Source organism: Dromaius novaehollandiae, chromosome Z (assembly GCF_036370855.1).
Source record: "Dromaius novaehollandiae isolate bDroNov1 chromosome Z, bDroNov1.hap1, whole genome shotgun sequence".
Lineage (NCBI taxonomy): Eukaryota > Metazoa > Chordata > Aves > Casuariiformes > Dromaiidae > Dromaius > Dromaius novaehollandiae.
This window is the reverse complement of record NC_088132.1, coordinates 42,771,514-42,797,850: the sequence shown is the minus strand read 5'-3', so window position 1 is coordinate 42,797,850 and position 26,337 is coordinate 42,771,514. Positions and strand designations below refer to the sequence as shown.

At 37.6% G+C, this 26,337-nt stretch overlaps 1 protein-coding gene across 3 annotated transcripts in view; it reads right to left on the bottom strand.

Annotated features, from left to right (window-relative positions):
- LOC135325036 (band 4.1-like protein 4A) overlaps positions 1–26,337 on the bottom strand; it is a 142,272-nt gene that overhangs the window by 37,225 nt on the left and 78,710 nt on the right. For all 3 annotated transcript variants that reach the window (XM_064502400.1, XM_064502399.1, XM_064502401.1), the window contains exons 9-13: positions 23,865–23,953; positions 23,424–23,487; positions 12,367–12,458; positions 11,648–11,725; positions 7,576–7,688 (exon numbers count right to left, since the gene is read on the bottom strand). In XM_064502400.1, coding sequence (XP_064358470.1) covers positions 7,576–7,688; positions 11,648–11,725; positions 12,367–12,458; positions 23,424–23,487; positions 23,865–23,953 — 436 coding nt within the window. The remainder of the gene's footprint in view (positions 1–7,575; positions 7,689–11,647; positions 11,726–12,366; positions 12,459–23,423; positions 23,488–23,864; positions 23,954–26,337) is intronic.

Below are 26,337 nucleotides of genomic sequence, written 5' to 3'. Positions count from 1 at the left end.
TCAACAACAAACAAAAAATACATCAATCACCAAGACAGGTTGGTTTTTATTAGTGCTGTTTTTTTAGTTTTCATGCTGTGCCATTAATATTCATCTATGCTGCCTCTGTGGAAAGGCTGAGGAAAAAAAAAGAAAAAGGTACATGCCAAACTTCTTCTAACAGAGAGAAAATTACCTGACAACACAGCTCTATGGAACGATTCCAAGGCTTCCAATACAACTGAATGGCATTTTAATTTCCCTATTAAAATGGTGAACTATTTATTCCCTAGTTCACCTTAGTACCCATCTGAGGAGATTTGGTTTGATTCATTAGTTTTAAAAGGGTCCATTTGCAAAAAAAAGTGGCAAATTTTTTCTTGCCATTCCATATGAAGATGTTAAAAAAGTAATTTTTCTTCAGTTTGCATGTTCTCTTTCTATCTCAATGGCAATTTCAGTCATTTCTAACAAAACTGTTCCCATCTCTAGAAGCAGATGTAAAACAACAAAACATCACCACTAATGATGCACCTCAGTCCCGGACAGGACTCTTAGGGTGCTTACTGAAGATAATGAAGGATTTCCATTACATATCGATTGAAACCATAAAACTGATAGCAGGAAAATGCTGGGTCTTCTGGAAAGAAGCAACAGCACCATACTGTTAACACAGTGGTACAAAATTGGAGCCTTTTTGTTTGGCTAAAACTATAACCAAATGTCTAAAATCAAACAGCAACTCAATTCTGCACTGTAAGTTTTCTCCATAGCTTGTTCAACTTCCCACATCACCCCTTTAACATACGAAGTCTCTAGGGTCCATCCTACTTCAACATAGGCATTTGAGATGCCCTACCGCATCTTGTCTGGACATCAACTGCCCCCTCCAGAAGGATGTGGGTTTCCTACAAGCTACATCTGCCAGTCTTCTGCAGATGTCTCAGATAGATAGAGGGTCTCAAGTGGCATTAGTCACCTTGTGTAGGCAAGTCAGTCAAGCCCTTTATGTCTTTGACTTTACCACTTTTTTATAATGCAGTTTACTACTTTCCCTACTTAGTTTTTCAGACCAGTGTCTGGCAGGGGAGCTGCCAGGGTCCTGTCTTGTACATCCTTTGCTCCTCTAAGGTAGGTACGGACAGAAAGTCTTTGTACTCCCGATGAAGCACAGACTGTGACTTTGTCTGCTCTTTTTATTGTTTATGCAAGTTTAAGAATTAGGAAGAATATGGAATATTCTAAATAAAGAAATGAAGAATGCACACAAATTCATGGACAGAACTGAAAGTACTATTTAGGTATTCTGAATGAACACACTATTTTATACAGGAACAGTCAACCAACTTTACAGACTCGCTGAAGCACTGTACATCTACCCACACAGTTATTTTCTGTTTTCAAGAACAAAGCAATAGCTACACTGCCATTAAAACCCACTTGGTAAAAGGACAGAACTATCGAAAGAAGAATTAATGGCTTAAGAAACCCAAAAGCTTTTTTGGATGAATGTGGATAAGAAAACATGTGGAACAAAAATCTTCAATCTTCACTAAAGGCATAAAAAACTGCTACAAAAATTCTTGCTGTGACCTCTAAAGAGAGGAGAATGCCTACAGTCAAAAGTAACAAATAAAGATGACAGCAAGTAAGAATGGGGAAAGAAATTTACCAACTTTAAGGAAGATATTGGCAGTGAAATGAAGACAGAGTAGGTCAGTGCTAAACTATAGGATATGTCAGGGTTCCGGATCCCCCCTCCACCCCCCGCCTTTTTGGTGCATTCAGGTACAGTTGGCTTGCATTTGTCATCAAATGATGAGATAGCAAAACTATTATATTATATTGGCCTTATACAATGCTGTTCTACCAACATACATGTCTGCGTGATATAGTATCCCTAATACAAGAACAGACTCCAGAAAAATTGTCCAAATACTAACCCTATTGCCATATCTTATCTATATTACTGTTTCTCACATGCCAAGGTCTCTCAAAAATACCTTAGATAGCCAGAAATCTTGAACATCTCACTTGTAGCAGGTTTTCCTGGTTGTTTATCTTTCGTTAAATAAAAGTTACAGTCAGTTTTCACTGAACTGAACTTTTCCAATAATGTGAATGCACATGCTTTGATTTGCTTTTACAGCAATCTTGACCCCAACTTTTGCATTCAAATTTAAACAGACCATTAGATCTTAAAATCTCCAAAAGCGTGTAACTTCGGGAGCCTGGCAAAACTAATTACGTCATGTCTGTTTCTTATCAGTTAAACTCATTCCATTGACATTGCCTGGAAGTAGTGTTTATATTTAAATCTATTAATGAGGGCAGAAGATAGCGTGAGCAAAAGGAAAACAGTAAGAGTTCATGCTCTGTACTGCATGTTAGTAAGAGCTTATAAAAGTGGATGGACTTCTGTGTGTCTAGGCAATAACATAGCTTAGCTTACTCTCTGACAACATTTATTTACTAAACTTATTTCCAAAACAGTAGTCTCAAAGGTTTTATCTCACACCATACACATGAAATGCAAAGGTGGCCAAATCCGTCCTTTTACAAAATCTCTGATTTTAAAAAACCTTTAAAGTTAGTAAATCATTTCACAGCTTCTCTGGTGCTAATTTACCTCAGGCAAAAGTCAGTTTATAGAGGTACCTGCTATATAGTTATCCCCTTAAAAAACTGTCAAATCCAGTTCCTGTATTTGGGTCACAGACCACAGAGAAATGTATATTAAAAACTCCTTATGGCTGGTATTGCTAGCCATTCAACAGGAGCTTGTTTCCCAGAATGGAGCAATTTTCCTCTAACGTAGCTTATTGTTCTGGACAAAACAACAAAAGAAAAACGTGAATATGAGTCAATTGACTTAACTCTTGTACATCAAATCAGTGGTTTTCAATTTTTTCCAGTGCAAATCCCTTCTGGAATTTCACACACATATACGAAGCAAACACATTCTGCCTTAGAAGTGTCTACAGACCCTGATGTTCAGTGAAAAACAGAGCTGTAAATAATGGACAGTCAGATTTCTGGCAACCAAATCCTTACCCAAACTAAACATTTCTGTTTTATGGATCTGAATACAACAACTGTTCAGACAGAAAGATAAAACCACAATTTTCTAAATCAGTCCTTTACTTCAGCATACTGCCCTGCACATCTCTGAACTATCTCCTGTGTTATGAGAACTCAGATAAAGAAAATGGCTGTTGTATACGAATTCATACATATTCAGGGTGGCTAATCCTCTCACTAGAACTGTGCCTTTCCTGAAGCCCAGGTTTCTCAAGATGTGCAATTATGCAGAAAACACGGGAGGTTTCTACCTCTCATACTTTCAGAGAAATTCTTGTGTGCTCTGCTCTGAAAGCTCAAAGTAAATATCTAAGTAAATAATAGTATCCCAATGCTCATTTTCTGAAATTTAACTTGTAAACCCAATCTCACAGTTTGCTGGGAAAAGACTCATGACTGAATGCTCAAAGCCAACTGTTCTCCATACCATGACGGAGATGCTCCCAGCAGGACAATGCTGGGTGTTTCTGACATTACGTAGGTTTGTCAGGGCCGGGACTGTGATTGCGTGTGCTCAGGACTATCGGAACAGAGCCCTGACCCACACCCCACACGACACAGTACCATAATGCTAATACTCACTTTTGATTTCCCACCTTGCTTTTAAATCGGAATGGTGGCATCTATTCTACACTAGTGCGTGAGGCAGTGACAAACCAAGTCCTCAGTTACCAGACAACAGCAAACACTAAGCGATGCATTTTCCACTGCTGAATAAACTCAGACCCGTGGCAACAGGTTTGGTCATATCAATGTTTTGCAAGAGGGAGCGTTCCTGAGGAGCCAGGGTAATGAACGCTTTCATCGGGCAGCCCGCACACACTATTGCGAAAGCCGAACAAAATGTCAGTCTTATCATAACAGAATAGGACAGAACAATGCGAGATCCTGTTCCACTGTTTGAGTTTATTATTTATAACCAGAACAAAATGTAATTGTAACTCTTTCTTAACTGAAATGAAATAAAGAGAACGTGCAAACTAAACAAGCTATGTGTATCTCAAGTTTCAGGTATTATGCTCACAAAAACCCCCAAACCCTCTTCTCCTTCTGACCACGAAGTTAAAAACTTACCTAAACATACAGGCAGGAAAAACAATTCAGTAGTATAAAAACATTGATTACACAGTCATTGAATTTCCTGGTCTGATTTTTCCACTAACCGTAGAAGAGCTGACAAATATAACGTATTAAGTGAGTGATAAAAGGGAGGTTACTGCATTTTATGAAACTCTAATCAGGTTTCTAGGAAAATAATCTGCTGTGCTAAGTCTAAAACGTCTATCTTATCAAGGGAGTCAGTCGGTGGCAGTGGCTATTACCTAAAAAAGCTAGTTTCTCTCTGTTCGCATTATCGTCTCCTTCAATCCCTCCTTTAAAGCACATATATTTTTACTAAAAATATAAAAATAAATATTTTTTAATCATTGTTTTGGCATCTACTCCAACTCTTAACAGGGCGTTCACCAAGTAGCTATAGTCCTAATGGCCTTAGTGTATTTTAATGGACCAGTGAGACAAGGAAACATTATTAGTCACTCAGTGGTTCAAAAGATATCTAACCTCCACATTTAAGTGACAGAAAGAAAAGATGAAAAACACGTGCTATGTAATTGCTAATAACAGCAGAACAGGGGTACAAAGGAAGAACAAAGGAAAACTTGAGATGTCAGAGAAGTCAGAGGGTTTAGCACTTTCATACACACCTCTACGATGGAGGCAATGCAGAATGCACATGCTACAGCCTCGCATTCGTAGGGTCACTGATTAGTCTCACTGCCCCCAAACCATAGCTGCAGCTGGGCCCATTCTTGGCACTGACAGATAACAAAAAGCAAAACAGCTAACTGAACTGGCTGCAGAAAGAAGGTATTTTTTCATGTATTTCATTTTGCAATCTTAAAAAGAGGAAAAAGGTAAAGAAGCTGGGGAAGAAAGATGCTGAACTCAGAGAAGGTGGGAAGGAAAACTACAGCGTAAGAACTATTTGCAAGTTGTTACCGGGCTTTGGGTTTGGGGGACAGGAGAATAAATGGAACTCTACTTTTCATTACAACAAGACAAATTTTAAGCCATATCCAGCTGGGTACCAACGTAAGTGGCATTTGGCAGAAAATACCTTAAGAAATCTGTAATTTATAGAAGCAAACAAAATTCAGCCTGTTACAAATGCTGAACAGGGCATATTTAATCTTATAATTCCATAAGCAAAATAAAACTAAAAAGACTAGCTATCAAAGATAACCACTAATGTAATCTCACTGTGTTAAAGAAATGTTTATTTTAATAAGCATTGTCATATTATTCTGTCAGACATTTCAGTCACAGAAAGTTTTAAGTAACTCATGAGACTATTTACAGCACCAATCTCATTTCTGTAAAACTAAAATCTACAGTGGGTTAGTATTTTTAACCAAGTAAAATATATCAACAAACAAAACTTGATTTATTGTGTTACCTGGACTCAACAATGTTGCATCTAAGAACCTGTTTATGTGAAAAGCGGAGGATTTCTCCTAATGAGATGCAACGGATTGTCACATGGAGGAGAAGCAGCATTAACCTGCCCTCAGTGCCTGAGAATCTATTTAAATAGAGAAACAGTACAAGCTTTTTATCAGTGCGAATGCCCAAATACAAAATGAAAAAATAAAGACTCAAAACTATCCTCATTTACAGGGAATGATGGAGTCTGAATGACGTGGCTCACTTCTCTTACCCCAAATATTAAGTGGGATACGAATAAAATTCTTTTTACTTAAAAATCATTTCAGGTAATACACCCTCACCAGTGGAAAGGAACTGCACTTTCAGAACACACAGGTAATAAATTAAGTTGAATTAAAAGCAAAACAAATCCCTAACATACCAGGATGGAGGATACAGATTACACAAATACATATGAATAAGATGGTGAAAAAGTAGTCTATTTTATTTTGGAAATAAAACAAATAAATCCACCAAAACAACAAACATGCATTGCTCAGCAAATCCGGCATCACCTTACATCTTTAAAATAGATTATAAGAAGGTCACAGTTTTCCTCACAGTTAGTTAAGAGATCGCAACAATCAACGAGCACAACACACACCCCTACAGCAATACAGACAGAGATTCAGTACCTGTGCTAAGGCAGATATTATTTCCAACTGAAGGGCTGAGTTTCAAATGACAAGTTTACCTCTGAATAGCCATAAAATTTTCTACAAAACTGAACTGGAGAGCAATGAGGTGGGAAATGCCATACATCTGGAACTACCACCTTAAGCATGGTGCATGTGTAAGCATGGCATGGCCCAGTTGAACAAAAGTCTAAGTTCCTAGGTTCAGGAAGGAACAGCTTCTTCTGTGTTTAGGCACCCATTCACACCTGCAGACACTGCAAAAAGATACCATAATCCAAATGCAAAACAGTCCTTCCCTTCTTGTACTTAATGCCAAAAAAATCTGTTGTGAACCGCTTGTATTTTCCAGGGATAATACTTGTAATGACACTACACTTCAATGCCTATTGCAGCTAACAGGCAGAATAGGGACAGAAAACTTCTAGACACACCAACTTTGTTCCTGAATCCAAAGACGCCATCCAGAATCAACATAGGTGATTTCTAGATGTATACACCTGCTTTCTTTTCAAAAATGGTGACTCTCAAAAGTTTGTGATGCTATATTAACTTGTGATGAAGTAAAAGCTTACTTACATTTTAAAGCGTAAACACGTTTTCCACAAATCACCAACATACATGCACACAGGCTTAACTCCATGCACATGAGTTCCACTGAAATCTGTACAGTTACTGGCACGAGTGAAGTTAAGGGTAGGTACATAATCACATGTAGAACTGGAGCTTGAAATTAGAAAAACTTTTTGTCCCTATTACTAGATTTCTGGAAACATTCATTGTTTTGGGTACAGCTCCTGGGATGTGTGCTTAATCTTAAATGTTTCCTCTGATGCCTGCAAAAACTTCCAGCTTCCCCTGACATTTTCAGAATGCAGTTATGACTTTCCAACTCACAAATCTGAAGCATGTTAAAACTTCAGAGGGCATGGCATTAACTTCTATTCCATTTAATATCAAAATAAAAGGACACTACACTAGTTTCATCAAACTGGGAAAAGGATGTAAAAGAGAGACACCTTGGGTTAAGCAGTTGGAACTATGGCATCCTAACTAAGCAATGCAAATATAAATCCTTCAGACAGAGTTTTCGAGAAAAAATATGTGCTAACTGCCTGTTTTCAAACTTCCATTTCATACTCTCCATTTAGACCTACAAATACGGATTTTTATCATCTTTGATCTACTTTTTGTGACTTTGTGAATAAAAGCTGGAATTTTTAGATCCATTTAAGGTTATGTCTATAGTGATCTAAAACAAAAAAAAAGGGAGAAAATGCATTTTGAGAGATCCTTGGGGATACTGCAGCATTTTTGACTTGCTTCTTGAAAACAGAACGACTCCTATGCCAAAGAAGAAATCTTTCCATATGCACAGCATAGAAAGACTTACCAGTCTGTAGTGTTCTTTTCGGATAAGTCTTACTGCGACTTCTTTCAATACACTGGTCAGGCCGGGGAAGCTGAATAGAAAGGTCTCTGGTCATTTGCAAAGCTGTCCTGCCACTTGAAAATGCACCAAAATTACAAAATTACATAAAACAAAATCAGATAAACACATGGAAAAATGTAGGATCTAAGAAGCAGAAAATACTTAGACTGAAAAACTGCGCATGGTTTGGGCAGCACTTTTTCTTAGCTACTCACTTCTCATGCGAACTCTAATACTCCTGCTCTCATGATGAGCTGCATAGCACTACCTTCCATGCTATTTATTCACTTCTGTTTTTCAGACAATGGCAGAATCATCAACAGATTGTGTTGATCTCTCTTCTGTATTTGCTATTTTCCAGGGGAGCCAAGCAACCAAAACAGAATGGTGGTTTACTAGGAAGGGGTTAAGATAGTGCGACCTTTTGTAACCGCCTATCTTCTAACATTTAACTTTCTTAAATAATTTGATTGTTTTATTTCCTGAATTCTTTTTGTAAATTCTTATCTCAGTAAAACACACATTTAAGGTTGTTCAGTTTCAATCAGTAAGTGGCTACTTGCTCTACCATAGTGGGGTGACAATAAAGAGGGCATGAAAAACCCACTGCAAAGCAAACTGTAATAATGTACTCTCGCTAGCACAGGCCTGACTGATATTAAATTGAGTACAAGACCTAACTCCCATTTATAGTACGTCTCTTTTCCATCACACAATGGAAAAAGTTATTAAAAGTATAAATAAATTGTTTTATGCTCATTTTAAAGCCCCTTTCCATGTGACTAAGCAGGATAAAGTGGTCATAATACAAATGTGAACCAGGCCCCATATTCCTCCCCGAAACTCTTAGTTTGCTTCAGGAAACTTATTATACAAAAGAAGTAATTGTTCATAGTAACTCCCAATTGCTGCAACACCTGCAGTTCCATGTTTTGAAAGTAATCAGATGTCTTGCTAGCAAGTGCCAAGCAATTATACCAGGCATTACATATGTAGATATTCTGAGCTATGTGAATAGACTCCACTAGGATGATTGTGTTTTCACCAATAGCACCACAGGAGTAATCAGCACTGCAGAATTTTGATCTTCTTAAAATTTGTAAAAGGATTAAAGGACAAAAAAAATCTCTAACATTACATCAAAGTAATGCTGTTTTTTGACATTCAGTTTCATGTTCTTTTGTTCCCAAGTTAACCAGAAAACATTTCCGCTCAACTTTTAAGTTCTGCAACCATGCTAGTCTTGCAAATTCCAAAAGCAATTTTAACAAAACACCTGGGGATAAGACCTTCCACTCACACTAACACCTCTATGTATTAACCAAAGCATCTGATCCTAAGTTAGGGAAGTTGTTTTCTTGGTATCAGCCTGCCACCTAACAAGAAGTACCTGGAAAATTAAAAAAACAAAACAAAACATAATATTACAGTCCCAATATAAACACAGTCCAAGAAGAGAATTATGGCTCCTGCTTTGACCTAATGATGTATGCAGATAGACAATACTGTCACTGCTTTTGGTGCTACGACTACTACAAAAGGCAAAGAAGGGAAATAATCAAAGCTGAGGGATAAACAAAGAAAAGATACTCAAGGCATATGAAAATGCTGTTACCTATCGTCGTTGCTCTGCATTCCAAGGACAGTTAATGTGTCAAACACCAACTGATTATCACTATTTATGATTAATACTGGGTAATCAATACGGTGTAACTAGATGTCACAGTCCAATTAACTAGAATACCAGCTCAGATCAGGGGGAAATCCTCAACAACTACTACAGTAAAACAGGGAACGCTATACAAGACCAGAGAGCTATACTTAAATAAGTTCTAGACAAAACTAACATTAAAAAAATTGCTGGCAGTAACGATCACTCCAATATGGCAATTCAAATCACAGATCAACACTGGAGCTGTTAAATAAATAGATGAATAAATAATAATAAAGAGAAGAACCACGTCCAAGAGAAAAGGGACTTAACATACCACTGGCAGAAATGACTCAAATGTAGTAACTGCTACACTGTATTTTTTTAATATTCCTAGGAAGGTCCTGGTAAACAAAACCTTATTTTCCTACAGCACATAATCTGCCATGCTCCCATCCACTGACATGCTCCAACCATTCAGTACTCTGGCAGAAATTCAATATATTCCATACCAGTGTCACAGATGAAGTTATGCCAGTCGGGATCAAACCGGAAACCCCAATGGCAGTACAATCAATCCTCCATTATCTAGAGTAAGGGGAAGCTGGGATGCAGCAGATAACATAATAAGCCAAATACATCGGAGAGGATGGCACAGAAACACACCTGTGATCCTGACTGGACACAGTCCAGATTCAGTCAAACAAGCTCAGGCCCAGCATTGGCATAGTCATCTCTCCATCTGCAACACTTTCCCTACAAGCTGGATCTTAAATCCTGATCAACAAGGGACAAGTGCAAGAGAGCTACTACTGCACACTACTATTAATAGCTACTACAGCTACTAACTGGGAGTCACTTGACAAATGGAGAGTTATGGTTGTTGATTTTAGGATATCTTCCTAGGAGGCAGTGACAAAGAACTGCCTAACAAATAACGATTATCAATGTTACCTACGGTAATATACGTACTTCTTGAGTGATGGTGGAAATACAAATAGGAAAAAGACAGACAGACAAGACGAAAATAAAATAAACCTAAACCCTAAACAAACTGGTGCATTTATAGGACACAGAAAAAAACCTCTAGAATTTATGAATATAGTATATATTATATAATACATAACTGCTCTTTCACCCAGCAGCTTCAAAACAAATACAAAGGATGAAAAACTATTTTTAGAGTCACTTGATAAACAGGGCAAATGAGGATGGAAAAACAAAGGGGCTTAGCTTTCAGATGTGATTTTGATTTGCTGCTCCACACCCTCCTCTTCAGGTTCATTGGATATGCACTGAATATGCAATTCTAAAAATCAGACCATAGATTATTTTCCTCAAAATTGTTCAGCCAATGTGACAGAACAGGATTTAAAACAGGGGTCTCCAAATGACAAATCCAGTGTCTTACTCACTAGACAAAGACCCTGTTGTTTCAACAGACTTAAGGAGCACAGGCTCAATAAAACTATTGGGTTCTGTCATATTTCTATTTTTTCTATATCCCATCTCCTGCTAGTCCTCTGTGATTCTGCAGCTAGAGTTATCTTAAGTCCTCTCCCCTTGCCACATCTTCTTCTGCGCCACAGTATTAACTGTCCTTTATGTCATGCTGTCCAGTGGGTTAACTCAGGTTAAAACTGAGAGAAACTGCTCCCTGTACACCCTTCGCCTGAAAGTTTGCTGCTTCTTTCAGACATAAAAAGGGCCTGCAGGATTGAAAGCTTACCCAGTTTTTCCCAGATAGTCCAGTTAGAAAAGATATTCCCATATCCCTTCAGATCTTCCCTCACTTATATTCTCAAATCAGCAGTGCTACAAAAACATTACTGCTACAAGACTAGACATAACCAACCAGATCAACAGCCCTTGCAACAGCTCAATTACCATGCCCAAGCAGCTGTAACGGAGGCCCTCACAGTTACAAATTTTCTGTACTGTTCTGTACCACTCCTTTGCTAATTCCCTGAGGACAGGTGACAGCCAGCATGCCTCTCTGCTTTGGTATTCCCCAGTTGCCAGAAAAAAACCTTCAAGGCATGAAAATAATTTCACAACTTATAATGAGATTTTAACTTTAAGAACTGTCAGGGTTCCTCTCACTTTCACTACGGGCTACAGCAGGTCCTAGACAGCTCTGGCAATCTGGACAATGAGACGTAACTTTTACATTTGTCCTAAAACTGCCTGCCAAGGCCTTGGACATGGAAAAATGGAGTCAGTTAAAGTGGCCTGGAGTCCCCCTTTGTGAACAGAACTTCTCTGAGTGACAGTCTGGGTGGGGAGACACATAACTGCTTTCTGTAATTGGAAGACAAGAGAAGAAACAGGAATAAAGAAGGAATTAATTGAACAGAAGTTTATACAAAGAAATAAATTCACCTGTATCGATGTTTATGACCTATGGATCCAAACTTGCTGAATTTTCTTGACAGAGAGTTTGACTCATTTTCTGGCATTCTACATAGTTTGAAAAATAAAACAACAGAGTTAAGTTCACATTGATAGGTCTGAATTAGACTCCCTTTCCTAAGAGGAGAAATGATAAATACAAACTTGAAATTCTGAAAAATAATTTTCTGTTAGCTCTTCTTCATTCCCACCCCTAGACAGACTCTTAATGGGTTCAGAGTTCCACAAAGCCACATGTTTATGCCCCCATCTTCTTTTTATTTTAGGGTCTAGTATAAACTATTGGCAATAACAGCCTTTTGCTCAGTATTTCACACTGGCATGCAAAAACACCATGACACAGAAATGACACTATAGGAGGAATTCTGAGCTTACACATTTAAAATACTGTTAAAGCCAACCCCAAGCATTCCATGAACAGATTCCTAGCTAAAGACCCTTGTGTATTTTTAGCAGTGATTTTGCAATGGTAACCAAATATGTTTTGAGAGGTATAACAGTGGAAACGTTTTATATCATCATAAAATAGGAAGGCATCAACTTTTAAGAGCATTCTATAATCAGGAGAAAACAAGAGTTGTTAGGCAGCAAGTCTGTGTTACATCATTTGTAGCTATAGCAAGGTTCTTATTCAATGTAGTATCCCTCATTTCAGTAACAAAATCACATTAAATTTCAGCATCACTCACCTGAAAAATGTGTGATGTTCTACACAGCATTTCCAGAGATGCTTACATGTAGTCTTGTTACGTGCTTCAAAGAAGAAGGAAGTTTCATTGCACTGAAAACAAAACAAAACAAATCAATGTTGCTAGGAAGGATTCTGCCAGTGAAGTGAACTTCCATCTACTGAGCAATTTTGTACAATTCTTCATTTAAAAAAGTTTTTTCATTTCTCATTCCCTGAAAATAATTATTTAAAGGATTGATTCCTTAGACATGGAAAAAAAGAAGAGCAAGGATATTACTGAAACGCTTCTGTTCCCTGATTCTCTTCCACAGACATCAGCTTCCTCCTAACCAAAAAGCAGAAAAGGTTTTTCATATAGTCTGTTTCTGATGTTTTCTGAAAATGCACCTTATGTGGTCAAGTAAAAAAATATATTCTTCCCAGAGCTCTGTTTAGCAGTATATACAGGGAAGGAATAAAGGGAGCAGAAAAATTGAAGATTTGTCATAAACTACTATGGAGCAATGATACAAAGAGAAAATGCACAGGACATGCATGCAGAGAAGAAATTAGGTAAATCTGGAAATCAAAAAGGTGAGTGGAAGGAAAGATATAGGAATAACATTAACTTCAGACTGATTCAAAATATTTGAAAAAAAGGGTCAATGCAAAAAGACTTAAAATCCACCTGCAGAGGGAACAGCTATAGGAAGAAAGACAACAAAAAAGAATATTCAAAAGCTTTAAGTCTATTCACAGGAAACTGGCAGTCAGTACGGCAGATATGAAAAACCATGAACCATAGGGAAATATGAAAGAGAAGACAGACATCTACAAACTGTGAAATACTTCCAATAGACAAGAAGGACCACCAGAGAAGGAAATATGGGACTTGGATTTATGTCCTTTGCTTACATCTTTCTGGTGACATGTATTACAAGAGGCACAAATCTGACCTAAAACTTAATGTGGGTATCCATACACTTTGTAATGTTTTAATTTTGTGAAAGGTCACATACTCATGAGAACTCAGTGTGAAATTACAACCTGTCCATGAACCATGATACCTGTACTACCTATACTACAGGCATTTACAACAAACCAGTTTTTAACGCAACTATGTATTTCCTTTCTGTAAGAAAGTGGAAAATCTACCACAACTACATCAGTAACTATGGCAGTACATCCTGCAAATGAATGAGCTGTTTCTAAGTGACATAAATAATTTCAGCTTTAAGCACACAGCCAGCTACCAAGTCAGATACTAAGAAAATAGTCTTCTTTTTGTAATGCTGACATAAAGACCAACATTTTCAAAAAAATGAATGTTGAAAGCTTTGTTCCTAAACCCATATTTAAGCACTTTCACAAATCAGACCAAACTGCTTACAAAGAGAAACAGAAACCAATTTTTATCTATTTTCTATTCTTTTTATATTCTCTACTGCCTTTGTATTTTCTATTCTCTTTTACATTTTGATCAGGAACAGAAGCTCACAGTTTCCAGCAAGTTAAACATTCAAAATGATTCACATAAATTACATTTCCAATTATCTATCACTCAGTAAACTTAAGTGCTTAATTCTGCATCTGCTGTTTGCACAAAGAACGAATGGTCCCGCCAACTTCAGTGTGAATTCTCCACATGGTAAGGTAGTGTCAGTGACACAACTGAGTCCTAAAACCATTGCCTCGATGTTGCAATCACAGGGGGGAGGTATGACTCACCCCACTTTCAGCAGCTGGCTTTAGGGAAGTTTTACTTTCAGTAAAGTTACACCACTGCAGCGCCATGCGTATGAGGGTAAAGAGTGCTGGCAGGTTTCTCGCATTCTCCATTTAATTAGGTATTTGTGACCTGAGAGCAGCTTGCAAACTGTGAACTAATTCAGCATGTTCTCTAGAATGCAAAATTTCACCTCTCACAAAGAAATCAATTACATCCTTATTAAAGGCTGTCAGGCAGCCTCACAAAATCACAAATTCTCTGCTCAAGCAGCCTTTCCAGCAACTTCAAACAAGTAACAGTGAAAACAGCAGAACTTTGCACATGTGGCTAGAACAACTGAGATTTCATTCCCTGACAAAAATAAAAATTGGAGACATATACATGAGCTTATCTCTTTAGTTATATTTTTCCACCGGAAAAGTTTAAATGTCTGGCTGGGACAGTCACATGAAATATCCAAGGAATGAAAATCCCCCTCTAGTCTTCTCTCAGACGCATGTTTTCCCCTCCAGGGCATCACAGCAAGGAAAGAAGAGTACAGTAAGAAACATTGCCACTGCAAATATTGAAAAGTAGGATTTATCTGAGATTGCTATGTTGCACAGTATAAAAATGATTAAATATTAGATTAGTCCGATAAATATATTCCTACAGTTATTAAAAAGACAATCTCAGGCTTCATAGGGATCTTAATCTCTCTACAGGATACACAATGGGTTTAACTTGGAGCAAAAAAGGTAAAACTAAAAACTTTAAAATTTTCCTAAAAGAAATCCAAGCACCTGGAAGCTTCATGGGGAATCTCAAAGACTGGCAAGGAGAAAAATCTATTTATGCTAGAATTTTCAAGAGCAATCACACTGTTCATGCCCCTCTGGCAATCACTCTACCCACCGAATTGGAACTAAGACTTTCAATGAGGAAAATGTCAAGCAGGACTTTTCCTCTGCTTATTTTACATGTAAAAAGAAACACAGTTTCAGATTTTATGAATTAATTTACACTCAAATTTCTAGATCAGACTATCACCTGGTGTGATTTCATATAAATCCACACAGCTCTAGTCGTCTGTGCAATTTTAAACAGTAATCTCAAATCAGATCTCTGATATTACAGACTTTCTGCAATATGATGATTCATTTTAACTGGTTAGGAAAGAACCCAATGACTCACATTTAATATGCAGGATCTTGCTCCTTCTTCCTTCACCCCTCAATTTTACATTTAGGCAAAGAATCTTCTAATGCACTTGTATTGATTTAATTACATAATGTGGGAGGAGAAGGTCTGGGGTTTTGTGGGGGAGAAGCCAGGGTGTGTTTTGTTTCAAAGGGACTTTTTAAAATAAGGTGTTTCTGCCATTTCTCATTATTAGCCCAGTTTGAATGCTGCTGAAATTAAGGGAAAGATTCCCATTAGGGTAAAGGTTCTATTTAGCCTGTCTATTTTTTATTCTTCTTAAAGTTTTGGAATTTTCCCATATATAAAACCAGTCATACATAGCACCTGAAAATCAATTAGGCACCTAAAAGAGAGAAAGTATAGCTACAGTTTCTCACGATTGAAAAACTTCAACAGCAAATACTAGTGATGCCATTTTTTGAAGAAATTATTTTCTAAGGGGAAGAAAGCTCATCTCAGCTGATAGGTAAAAAATTCTGATGATAAACTATGGGTTGAAATGCCCCTACTTAGTATGCAGCAATTAAAGGCATTAAGGAAGAAACAGTGTAGCCGTGCAGATCAAATATATCAACCAGGTAAGACATGGAATTCAGATTTGGAAAACAAAACCACTGTCTTCAAAAAATTAGGGGAGGGACCAAGAAGCTTTCTGATGACACTCTGAGACTCATTTATTTGAATTCTAAGGAACTGCATACATCTGAAAACTAAGTATCATCTCATGATGGATGCTTGTAATGAATCAAATGGCACTGCTAAATTTTATCACAGACAACAATAGGAAGCTTAAGAAATTCATTCCCAAGGTCTTCCACCAACACAGAGGAGACAATTCATAACTCTTTTATCATTTTTCAATTTTTCTTAGAAGGATTCAGTAATTTACTGCAACTAATCGCAGCCGTACTGTGATTACCCTCACAATTTATAAGTGCATATTTAAAATAAAAGCAGTACTAAAGGCAGTAACATCTTCTAGGTTTAATCATTCTCCCCTAAAGAAATAAATTATATGTATAGGCAAAGCAAGGATGATCTTACCCTTTAACATCATGCACTTTTTGTTTCCATTAAGAGACAACATCTTTACCATCTTGAACGATTATAATTTCTTTACAGGTAGTGACAGTTAGCTGGGGGTTTTTTTCTAATTATTTTAATATATCTGAACCAAAAGAAAGAAAGAGCTATTGTACTTTTATAGACGATTTACAGGAAATGACAATTCCATGCGCTGAAGCTCAGTGTTGTTTGGTGCCTCTCAAACTACTCTGTGCTATTTATCCTGTTCCTTTCAGAGTGCCCAGTGTACTGAAGGTGAGGTGGCACAAAACACGATGGTAACTGTTTCAGAGTGGTCCTGGTCCATCTGTCCACTCCAAAGTCCGTCCTCACCTCTGGCCATTCAGTCCTTCCCTCTCCTCTGCACCACCTTTGGTGTTTGTCTCGTCTTTCAGGAAGCCAGCTGTGCTAGCCAGTCAAGCAGAAAAAGACTTATTTTTGTATGATGTTTTTTGGTCATGTCTGTGACTTGCACCAGCTCCGTTGAGGGTCAGACAAGCATAAGAGCTGGGATAGGAAAGGGGGCAGGACCACATGGCCAAAGGCAGCCAAGAAAGCCAAGCGCCCCTTGCAGCACCATCTAGTTGCTGCACTGCCTATCTCCTAATCCTGAGAGCGCCACGAAACTACACAACTCGGAGGATAAACATAAAATACTCTTCTCCTTCTAAATGCCTTAAAAGCTTGCCCTGCAGTCTCAAGCACATGCTAAAGCTCATACTACCACAACCTCACTGCTATTTTTACCCATGGGAGGGACAGACCAGCACAGGGGATGCACACAGTTTGACTACACTACTAGCTCATAATACACTGTCAATCAGATGTGTAACCACAGCCTTTGACTGTTTTATGTTGCCTCTCAAGGCAGCTAGAAAACTGACCTGGCAGTGCATTTGAGATCTTCTGCACTAAAAGGCTGGTAATTGGTATAGCACTCCACCATCGGCTCCCCTCTTACTGAAAGCAGGTCAGCAATGCACTCAAAGGAAACAAGCCAGAGAGCACATCGCTCTACCGAGCCTTTACTAGGTAGCCCTAAAATGCCTCTGGAACTGCTACACCTGACATATTACTTAGGGAGTGCCTATACTGCCTTTTGCCAACAGTTCCTAGCTGGCTTTGCCACACTAATGTGGTTACACAGCTTCAAGTACAGAGCTGGTTCGTGTCCAGTTAGCTCAGTGCCCAGGCAGAGCAAGCTCAAGTCTGCCTGGAAGGGAAGACATGTAAATGATGGTTTTTCCCTCTGGGGACCAGAAGATCCCTTGGTTGAGAAGTTTATGGATTACTCCTACGATAAGAGGAAAAAACAAGCCTATTGTCAGCAGACTTGCATTAGCTCCATGGGGCACTGCACCTCCACTACAAAATTTTTAAAACTCCACAGATCAAAAATGTTTGAAAACTCATGCCTCGGAGCAGACCTTAGCTACTCTAATATACGACAGGACATACATTAGCCCCTATCAGTCTAGGCTCGGGAAATGAAAAAAAAAAAAAAACTTGATAGAAACTCTCTGCCAACACACAGACTCTTTCCAGTTGCACTGAACATTAATTTATCCTAAGTAAGGACCTTGCCCCGTTACAAAGCACACTGCATGTGCATGCACATGTAACAGAAACGTTAATACTAGCTCTGAAGCTACTGCTTCCAAACATTATTCTTTGCCAGGCCAGGCACACACCTGGATACTATCAATTGTTTCCTCCAGTAGGAAATATTCTGTCTCCACATATTTACACAACGCATACCCATCATAGCTTATGTAATGGAGAATGTATTACTGGTTACACAAGGTCACCTGAAATCTCCAGTTAGATAATTATCTTTAAGCACATTATACAAGTCAAGAATTAAAATTAATGAAGTGGTGCTACTACGCATAAAGCATGTCAAGTTTTAAAGCATCTCAGCCTCATATTATCTCAACAATTACAAAAAAATTACTAAACAATAACTTGCAAAAAACCCTGACATGAACACTTTAATGACAACCACTTTAAGTTTACCCAGGAATTTTAATCCTAGTTCTCCTTCAAAAACGTTGATTAGTGAAGACTTAGCTATCAAGCCCTGAGCCATTCTTACAACTATGTGGTGACTCAGAGGATGGTTTAAAAAGAAAAAAAAAGTTATACACAATGCATTAACATCACTGTGCTTGCTCACCTCCACCTCCACTACCACTCTGGCTTAAGTGGGCAAAAATACAAATGATGCAAAAGTTATTTCTAATTCTTAAGCCATCATAAAAATGAAAATGCTACTTTTTTCTTGAATGGAAATCTAAGTTAAATTGGACTTTAGAATAGGGGCAACATCTCTTCAGCCCCTGTTCCATCTTCTCAAGAAACTGTGCAAGAAGAACAAATCGAATGAAGAGCTCCTGCTCTTATAACTTATATACCATATAAGTTATATACCACACCATAACCTGAAATGGAGAAAAGTGTGTGCAGTCACAAAGGGGTATGGCTAGACTACCTTATTATCTATTATTACCTTATTATCTATTAATCATTTTTCAGACTTCTACAATCTATAAAAAGCAGATTAAAAATAAATAAATACATTAATTAAAAGCAAAAGTCCAGGGTCTCCCAATATAATTTAAAAGAATAAAAATCTTGTGTTCAGACAAGTTGGAGCCAGCAGAAGGGGGACCATTATGCGCTTTGGAATTGCCCTGAAGTTCCTCTTACATGCACCAGTTGCTGGTAAGGCTCTTGAAAATTGTCTTTACCCAATTCACCTTACCAGTTCAGCTGAGCTGGGCCTCTTCACCTGACTAGGAAAGATTGCTGAGGAAGGCTCGTGTTGCAATTGTGCAAATCATTTTTAACTGCACTGTTTTGGGAGTTTGTTCTGACTTGAAACAAACCCAATTTCAAAATCCATCTCAAAGCAAAAATTTCAGACTTCCAAAAGACTCTGCTCCTAAAATAAAAAATAATGAAAGCAAGTGTTCTGCACATTGAACTCGCTCAGATTCCCTGAAAAACAAACATGGAAAGTAACAAGTAGAGAATCTTTGCATAAACTCTATGAACCAGTGAAATCATTCACTTACATGTTCAGACACACAGTAACCAAAGTAAAAGGAACTCTTACAAAAAACAGCATCCAGTTGTGGGGAACAGAACAGAAATACGTCCTATGTACAGGCAAGGCAGCTCCACCTTTGTAACTGCTGCATATTATTACATTTAAGTTCCCCGTCTATCGAACTTATCAAACCATGTTTTTTCTCTATTTGTTCATTTTCACAGCTAAGAAAAATTTAGGAAGAAAGATGCCTTTCTTATGCAGAGAAGGCACAGAAGGTAGTTAGCATACCCTTTCAATCCCTCATATCCCAACACTGTATCCATTTTGATTAGACTCGGTTTGGCTGCACTGGGGGCTTTCTGCAGCCACTCGTATTGCTGGACGATTTCCAGCATGGTTGTTCAACAGACATCTATGCTAACAGGAACTGTGCACAGATATTATCAGATGGATCTCTCCATTTTCTTAAGAGGAACTGCACCAAAAATTTCTCTGCAATTATTCTGCTCTTTGCAATCTATAAAGCAGAAAAGTTCCTAATTTCATGTTGATACTTAGACATTTCACAGAAAACCTAGCACGTTTTCAGTTCAGAATTCAGAGCATGGGTCAAGTTGGGGGACAACGAAATACTGATTCAGTGGTAAACGCTACTAAAAAACAATTTCTGCCAGCTCGTCCAAGTCATTAGTCTCACAAGTCAGGATAAGCCAGGGATGGCCAAATATTAAGAGCAGTATTTTGTTTATGAAAGGACAGTAATAATAGAATTAAAGGAGGGGAAAAAAAGTGGTAATACAAGCAAAATAGTAAAAGCTAAAACCAAAATACCAATAACCATGCTAGTACACAACCGCAACAGGTATGCAGGAATAATACACATAATGAAGGTGTTAAATATATAGGAAATGTTCTCATGGAAGAGAGCTGAGGAAGGACAAGACACTACAATGCGAAGCAGGAAAGGTGAAGCACATCATTATAAGACAGCACAAATAGCTTGTGTTCAGTAAATCATCAAGTTTATGAAAACTGAAACAATGTAAACAACAAACTCAGCAGCAGCAGTGATAAATAATTTATTCTGACACATGCACCCCACAGTGCATTCTTTGGGTAGCCTAAGGACATGGAGCTGTACATTTAGACCAACAATTTTAAATTTATCAAGGCGACAAGGGTGTCCTCTTCCATCCATTTACCAAGAACTGCACATTCAAAGTCTTCTGGGAGGTTTCAAAAAGTCTCAGACAAATTTATCTTAAGGAAGAACAGAGAAGTTACCATAAGTAACTCCATACAGGGAAAAGAGCAACACTTCAGAGCATTAAAAGCTCTAAAAACTTCCTCTTGATGAGCAGATATATCTGTGGAAGGTGTCTGATGGTGTGAATAAAAGTAACTAGTGTGTGGAACAAAACTAAAATTCAGTGCACAGAGTTTTCATTACGATATGGAAACTCTGATTCATACAAAGCACTCAACATATCCAGAAACAGTCTGCTTTTAGTATTACATGATGTTAACTCCTTCACTCTATGCCATAAAGCTCCAACTAAGAGACGTCTCCTTTACTTCACCTCTTCCTAAATCTTATCTAGTGTTCTCTCTAAGTAATTTTAATAGTCATATCCTTCCATCATTTCCTATAGAGAATCATCAGTCTACTAAATCCTATTGCCTGTGCACTTTTTTCCTGATGTTTGGACTGTTTTCTCCTTTTCTTGCAACTGTGCTCTCTGTTCAGTCTTAATTAATAACTCCTCCTTTTGAGCGTTGCTCTCCAAGTTTTCTTAGACTCTTACATCCACTTTCACTCTGTGCTTGTCAAAGTTTATATATTTAATATTTCAAAATGCATCCTTCTAAGTCCACCACGTTTATTTCATCAAATGCCATTAGAGGAGAAAAGATAACTTTCCGAGATATGGAGACAAAAGTAGACACAGTTCTTCAGCTCTTCCCTATGACCACTTCTGGTGTCCTTCAAACTTCTTCATAACCTGTTAAATCTCCCTAGTAACTGAACTGTCTGGAAATGAGTAACAGGTTCCAGACTTGGTATACTACATCTGTAACAAGGAAAGTATTAATTCCCTGTGCTGGAAGGTGATATTCAAGGATGCAGCATGAAGCAAAAATGGTATGTTTACTCTCTTACCGTATATTGCAAACTCATTTCTCACATGAAAGGACAAAGTGATAACATTTATTCCAAAGCATGGGGGAATAAAAGAAATTTGTGAAGAAAGTTTTTAATAGGGTACTAGAACACATGGTCATACAAATCTACTGATGAGTTGTTCTTACAGTGATTTTAATCCAGAGGCTAAGACTACTGTTAACTTATTCCAAAAATATTTTTTCACAGTAACAAGAATGTTTACAAAAAGGAAGAGGATGATATTTCTGGGACATTTTGGCATTTCTTTAACCTGTTAGGATATGAAATACTGTAGAAGCACTTCGAATGAGTATTAGTTGCAATGTAGATTATAATGATGGTACACGCCCTTGTACTTACTGTTCTCTTGAACAATTTCCTAAAAATACCTGTTGGGACTCGAAATTGCCAACTGCTGTCAAAGTGTTTGTCTTATGATCATAATACTAAATGTTCACAAACCTTATAAGCCATCAACATTCACAATCTAAACTTATGTACATTTTCCAAAGCTTCCAGGTTTTCTTTTCAGCATGTTAAACATTTGCAGTTCCAGATGGTTCAAACAAAAACTACATACATGTGACATCAAACAGAAACTACAGCATCACTTCAATGCAATTCACTTTTAAGTCAAACTAGGACTTGTTTGTACATGAACAGGCATTCATCCTCGAAGTGAAACATTGAGAAAAGTTTTCCCAACCTTCCCCCAGCCTTCAAACAACTCTCCAATTTCAACAAACACATCATCAGAAATAAACTTCCCATAGACCAACACACCGAACAGAAACAAACTGTTTCTGAGTAACAAAAGCAAAACTTGCCAACGCATCTCCACAAGCAGAAGAAATACTACCCCCAACAGAACCAACAAAATCCATCAGTGCTACACATACGTTTCCCAGAATGTACTGAATGCACCAAATGACCTCTTGGAAAAATCATAGGTGAGGCTAACAAGCACTACACAGATGAATAAACTTACATAGATAACCTGAAAGGAGAAAAACACACAGTTTTCAGCAAGGAAATATTTCTCACAGAATAACCATTCTGTCTCTAAACTTTCACTCCTGACACTCCAAGGAGACCTACAAAATATTTTCAAATAATAACTCCGCAAACTAAACTCATAACTCAACCAGGTACCAAAAATCACAGACTGAATGCAAACATTTGTTTTATTATACTTCTCCCTGTATCCTCAAACCTCCCTCCACCCACCCACCCAGCTCTCTGCTCCACAGGTGATAAATATCTTTCTCTCGGTTCCACTGAATGTATCTTAAAACCTCTTCTCTTCCTAGAAATCTGCTATACTTGCTCCACAGGAGTCGATTTTTTTTTTCTCTCAAATGGCCTAACAGTATAATCAGGTTAAATTCTGACAAATGTGTTTCAAGCTATATAAGGTGGCTGCTTCTGTTTCAAAGCTATGAAACAACTTGTGGGCCTGAAAGCTTTCTGAGTTTTCTGCTCTCCACTTTTCCATAAGTATTAGTTTTCCCTGTAGATTTTCCCTTGTTTAAAAGCACAATGTAATACCATAAGCATGGCATTGTAGAAGTAGTCCACTCTAATTCACAGAACATAGTATGAAACCATGAAAGCTTGTTATAAAATCTCTATGTCAGCACTGTTCTGCTGAAGTTCTCTTCCCCATACCTGCAAAACATGGGCAGAAAATCTTCCTTCCTCCTTTTTCTTTGCTAAAACTGCATGCACTATCAAGAACACATGACACTTCAGGGTAAGATCATCTTCTTGCGCTAACTATCAATAAAATTAGTTTCACTTTTATGGACACACAATATTTCCCAATTAATTAAAACTGAGAATATTTTTATTTTTTTCTTTCAGGCTTGAATAAAAACTTACATCTTTTCCCACGACTCTGAGTTCAAACTGTGTTTCTTTGAAGTGAACTTTTGTAATTCTAGGCCTGTAATATTGAAGAAAAGACAGAAAGAAGTTCATGGAACTTTAACTTCATGAATAGTAAAACATAAAGCTGCAAATATTTACATACAAAGACAAAAAAGGATTCACAGGTAGTATTTTTTCCTGCATATACGCACCAGATGTCAGCAGAAATTAGCAGTACTTAAACACTTCAGCATTAGTCCAGTAAAGGTAAAATATCTTTTTCAATATTTGGATTATTAAGGAATTAAAAATTTTGAATAATCCAGATTAGGAATTTCAATTGTGAAATGTTTTTTCTAAATAAAATCAACTTTTCAAACATAAATCACAAATCATACATTTCTGTACAATAATATTGTTTAAACACAGACTGAACACTTAAATTATACATACCAGAAATATTTCCCTACTTGTTTTTTATTTTTGTAGACAACAACTCCTACAGGTGTTAATCCTAAAAAATATTCAGATTTGTTTTCACCCTAGAAAATAAAACATATGTCATTCAATTATTTTTAGCAGCAATTTGTATCACAGTAGCAGTAAGGTTTAGTGGAGGAAGCCAGCATGATGACTGACTTGAACACATCGTTTTGTCCTTCCTGGAATGGGGAAAACAGTACTTGATCTAATGATGAAAACTCCTATAAGAAAACTCTTATGTTCAGATGCAAAAAGGCAAAAAAGAATAGCAGTGAAGGAAAGAACAGGAGTTTCCACATTCCACTGTATAAAATAAAAATAATTTATTAAAGGAATTACTTTTAGCTATCTGGCAAATGACCAAAGTTCAGAGACTAAATTCTTTATTAAGACATGATAGCAACAGACATCCTAAACCCTAGCTGAAGGCACACAGTGATTTCCTAACCTACTTCACTATAGTTTAACCTCGCAGCTGCTTTCTCCCTTCTAAAATATCATCACCTGTGTGCTGCTACAGAGTCATCCTAAACAAACTAACTGCTTTGAGAGATTCAGAGCATTTTTTTTAGAATGAGTAACAATGTCCAAGAGTAACAAGGAGGGGTCGCATCATCTTCTCCAAAGGAAACCATTTCTGAGATCAATACCTGAATTACAGATCATATTTGTACAGAATACAATGAAAAATCTGATGGTGAATGGCAGAAGCCCTCCAGCTCCCTTATTTGTAGTCAATATCAAAATTAGATGCACCCTCAAAGGGAAGAGAGCAGGACAGACAGGGAGCTGAGCTCTCCTGCCCCAACCTAGATTCTTAAAAGTTTCAGGTCTGAAAAAGTCACAAGCTCTAGAAAATTTGAGTCTTCTGAAGTTTCACCTCAGCCATTTTTGGATTACTGCTTGGATGTCTAACGAACGTGGAGTTTTTATCACAATTTTCTTGAGTGCACTCTGAATTAACCTGAGAAAAGCTTAAATGATTTCTGGAAGTAATTCAACAATATTATGTTTTTCAGCAGTAATCACCAACAGTAACCAGTTAACTTATCATGTTCTCCCAGTTCAGAGGAAAGTGCTGACTTCAGTCTTCTGTGGAACAGAAGGGGCCACCAAAATGCGTCATCTCAGAATGGCTCTTTTCAACCTTTTAGAGAGTTTCAGTATTTTGGGCTCCACTTTTAGAATCATCTGTTGAGGGAAAAGTGGCAGCATTTTTACCACTTTGCTGGGGAATTGCAAAAATGGATCCAGTCTCCCTAAGCATTACCATTACTAATGAAATGTCTTGATCACACCAAGGCCTGCAGAGCAGAAGCATGAACGGGCACAGAGTGCATGAAAGTCAAATCATCCAGTTCAAGTAATACTAGCTGCTAGTTCTGATTTGTTCCAGCAGCAGCTCCAATAACAGTCAAGCTTTGTACTTAAGCCTTTATTACAGAGTATTATGGCAGGTACTTCTCCTAGGGGGTAAAGGGAAGTGGTAAAAGGAATGGTAAGAAAATTCCACTAGAAGCCTGATTTTTATTTTTGTTTACCCTTCTACCTTCATGCATAATCATTATTACCACATCAATACCTTATGATACTGAAGGTGCTTGAAAGACTGCATATCTTAGTACATGAGGTTATTCACAGAGTCACTACATGAGGTAAAAGTCAGCTGCAAAAGTTAGTTCATCTGCCTGCTTGGGAGAATGCAAAAGAGCCCTGCTAGTTCTACACCAGCAGATCATGAACCACAAAAAATATCAGCTGTGAGACTGAGTGATTATAGAAATTATACTTCTGTGTGGTTACTGAAATGAGAAAGCTCAAGCTCATCTCCCTGAGTTCTGCCTGTGCTCCAAAACGAACTAAGGGCAAGGTAATGCAAAGAACTGTATCTCTTCATATCTGTAACTTTAATCTTGAACGAGTAGTCTTGAACTCTAATATAAATACAAACAATGATATTCATGGGAGACAGGCATATTACAATGCACCCTTCATAACTCAGCTGGGGATCCCTCTCTGCAAGGCATAAACAAATTTGGTGAAAATAAATTTTACAGACTCTGCAAATTTAACATGATTTTGTTGGACCATGTTGAAGCTTGTTCCAGTAACTCCACCACTTCCTATAGGTGGAGTGGCATAGAGCACTGGATATGAATATCATTAAGCCACAAGGTGTATTAAAAAAATACTTCATATTGTGGGCTACACGACTGTCAGGTGGAAATACATACTTAATCTTTTGGTAGCATCTTGACTTCTTTATTTTCTTTTAACTAATTTTACAAAGTACTGACATCTAACTCAGTGAGCTGTTTACATTACAACTCCCCATTTGAACTTCTGATTTTCTTTTATTCAAAACGAAAAAAATACTGCCATGAGCACAATTATTCAAACAAGACAGAATGATGTTTCTATGAGGAGCAGATAGCCTTCAGGT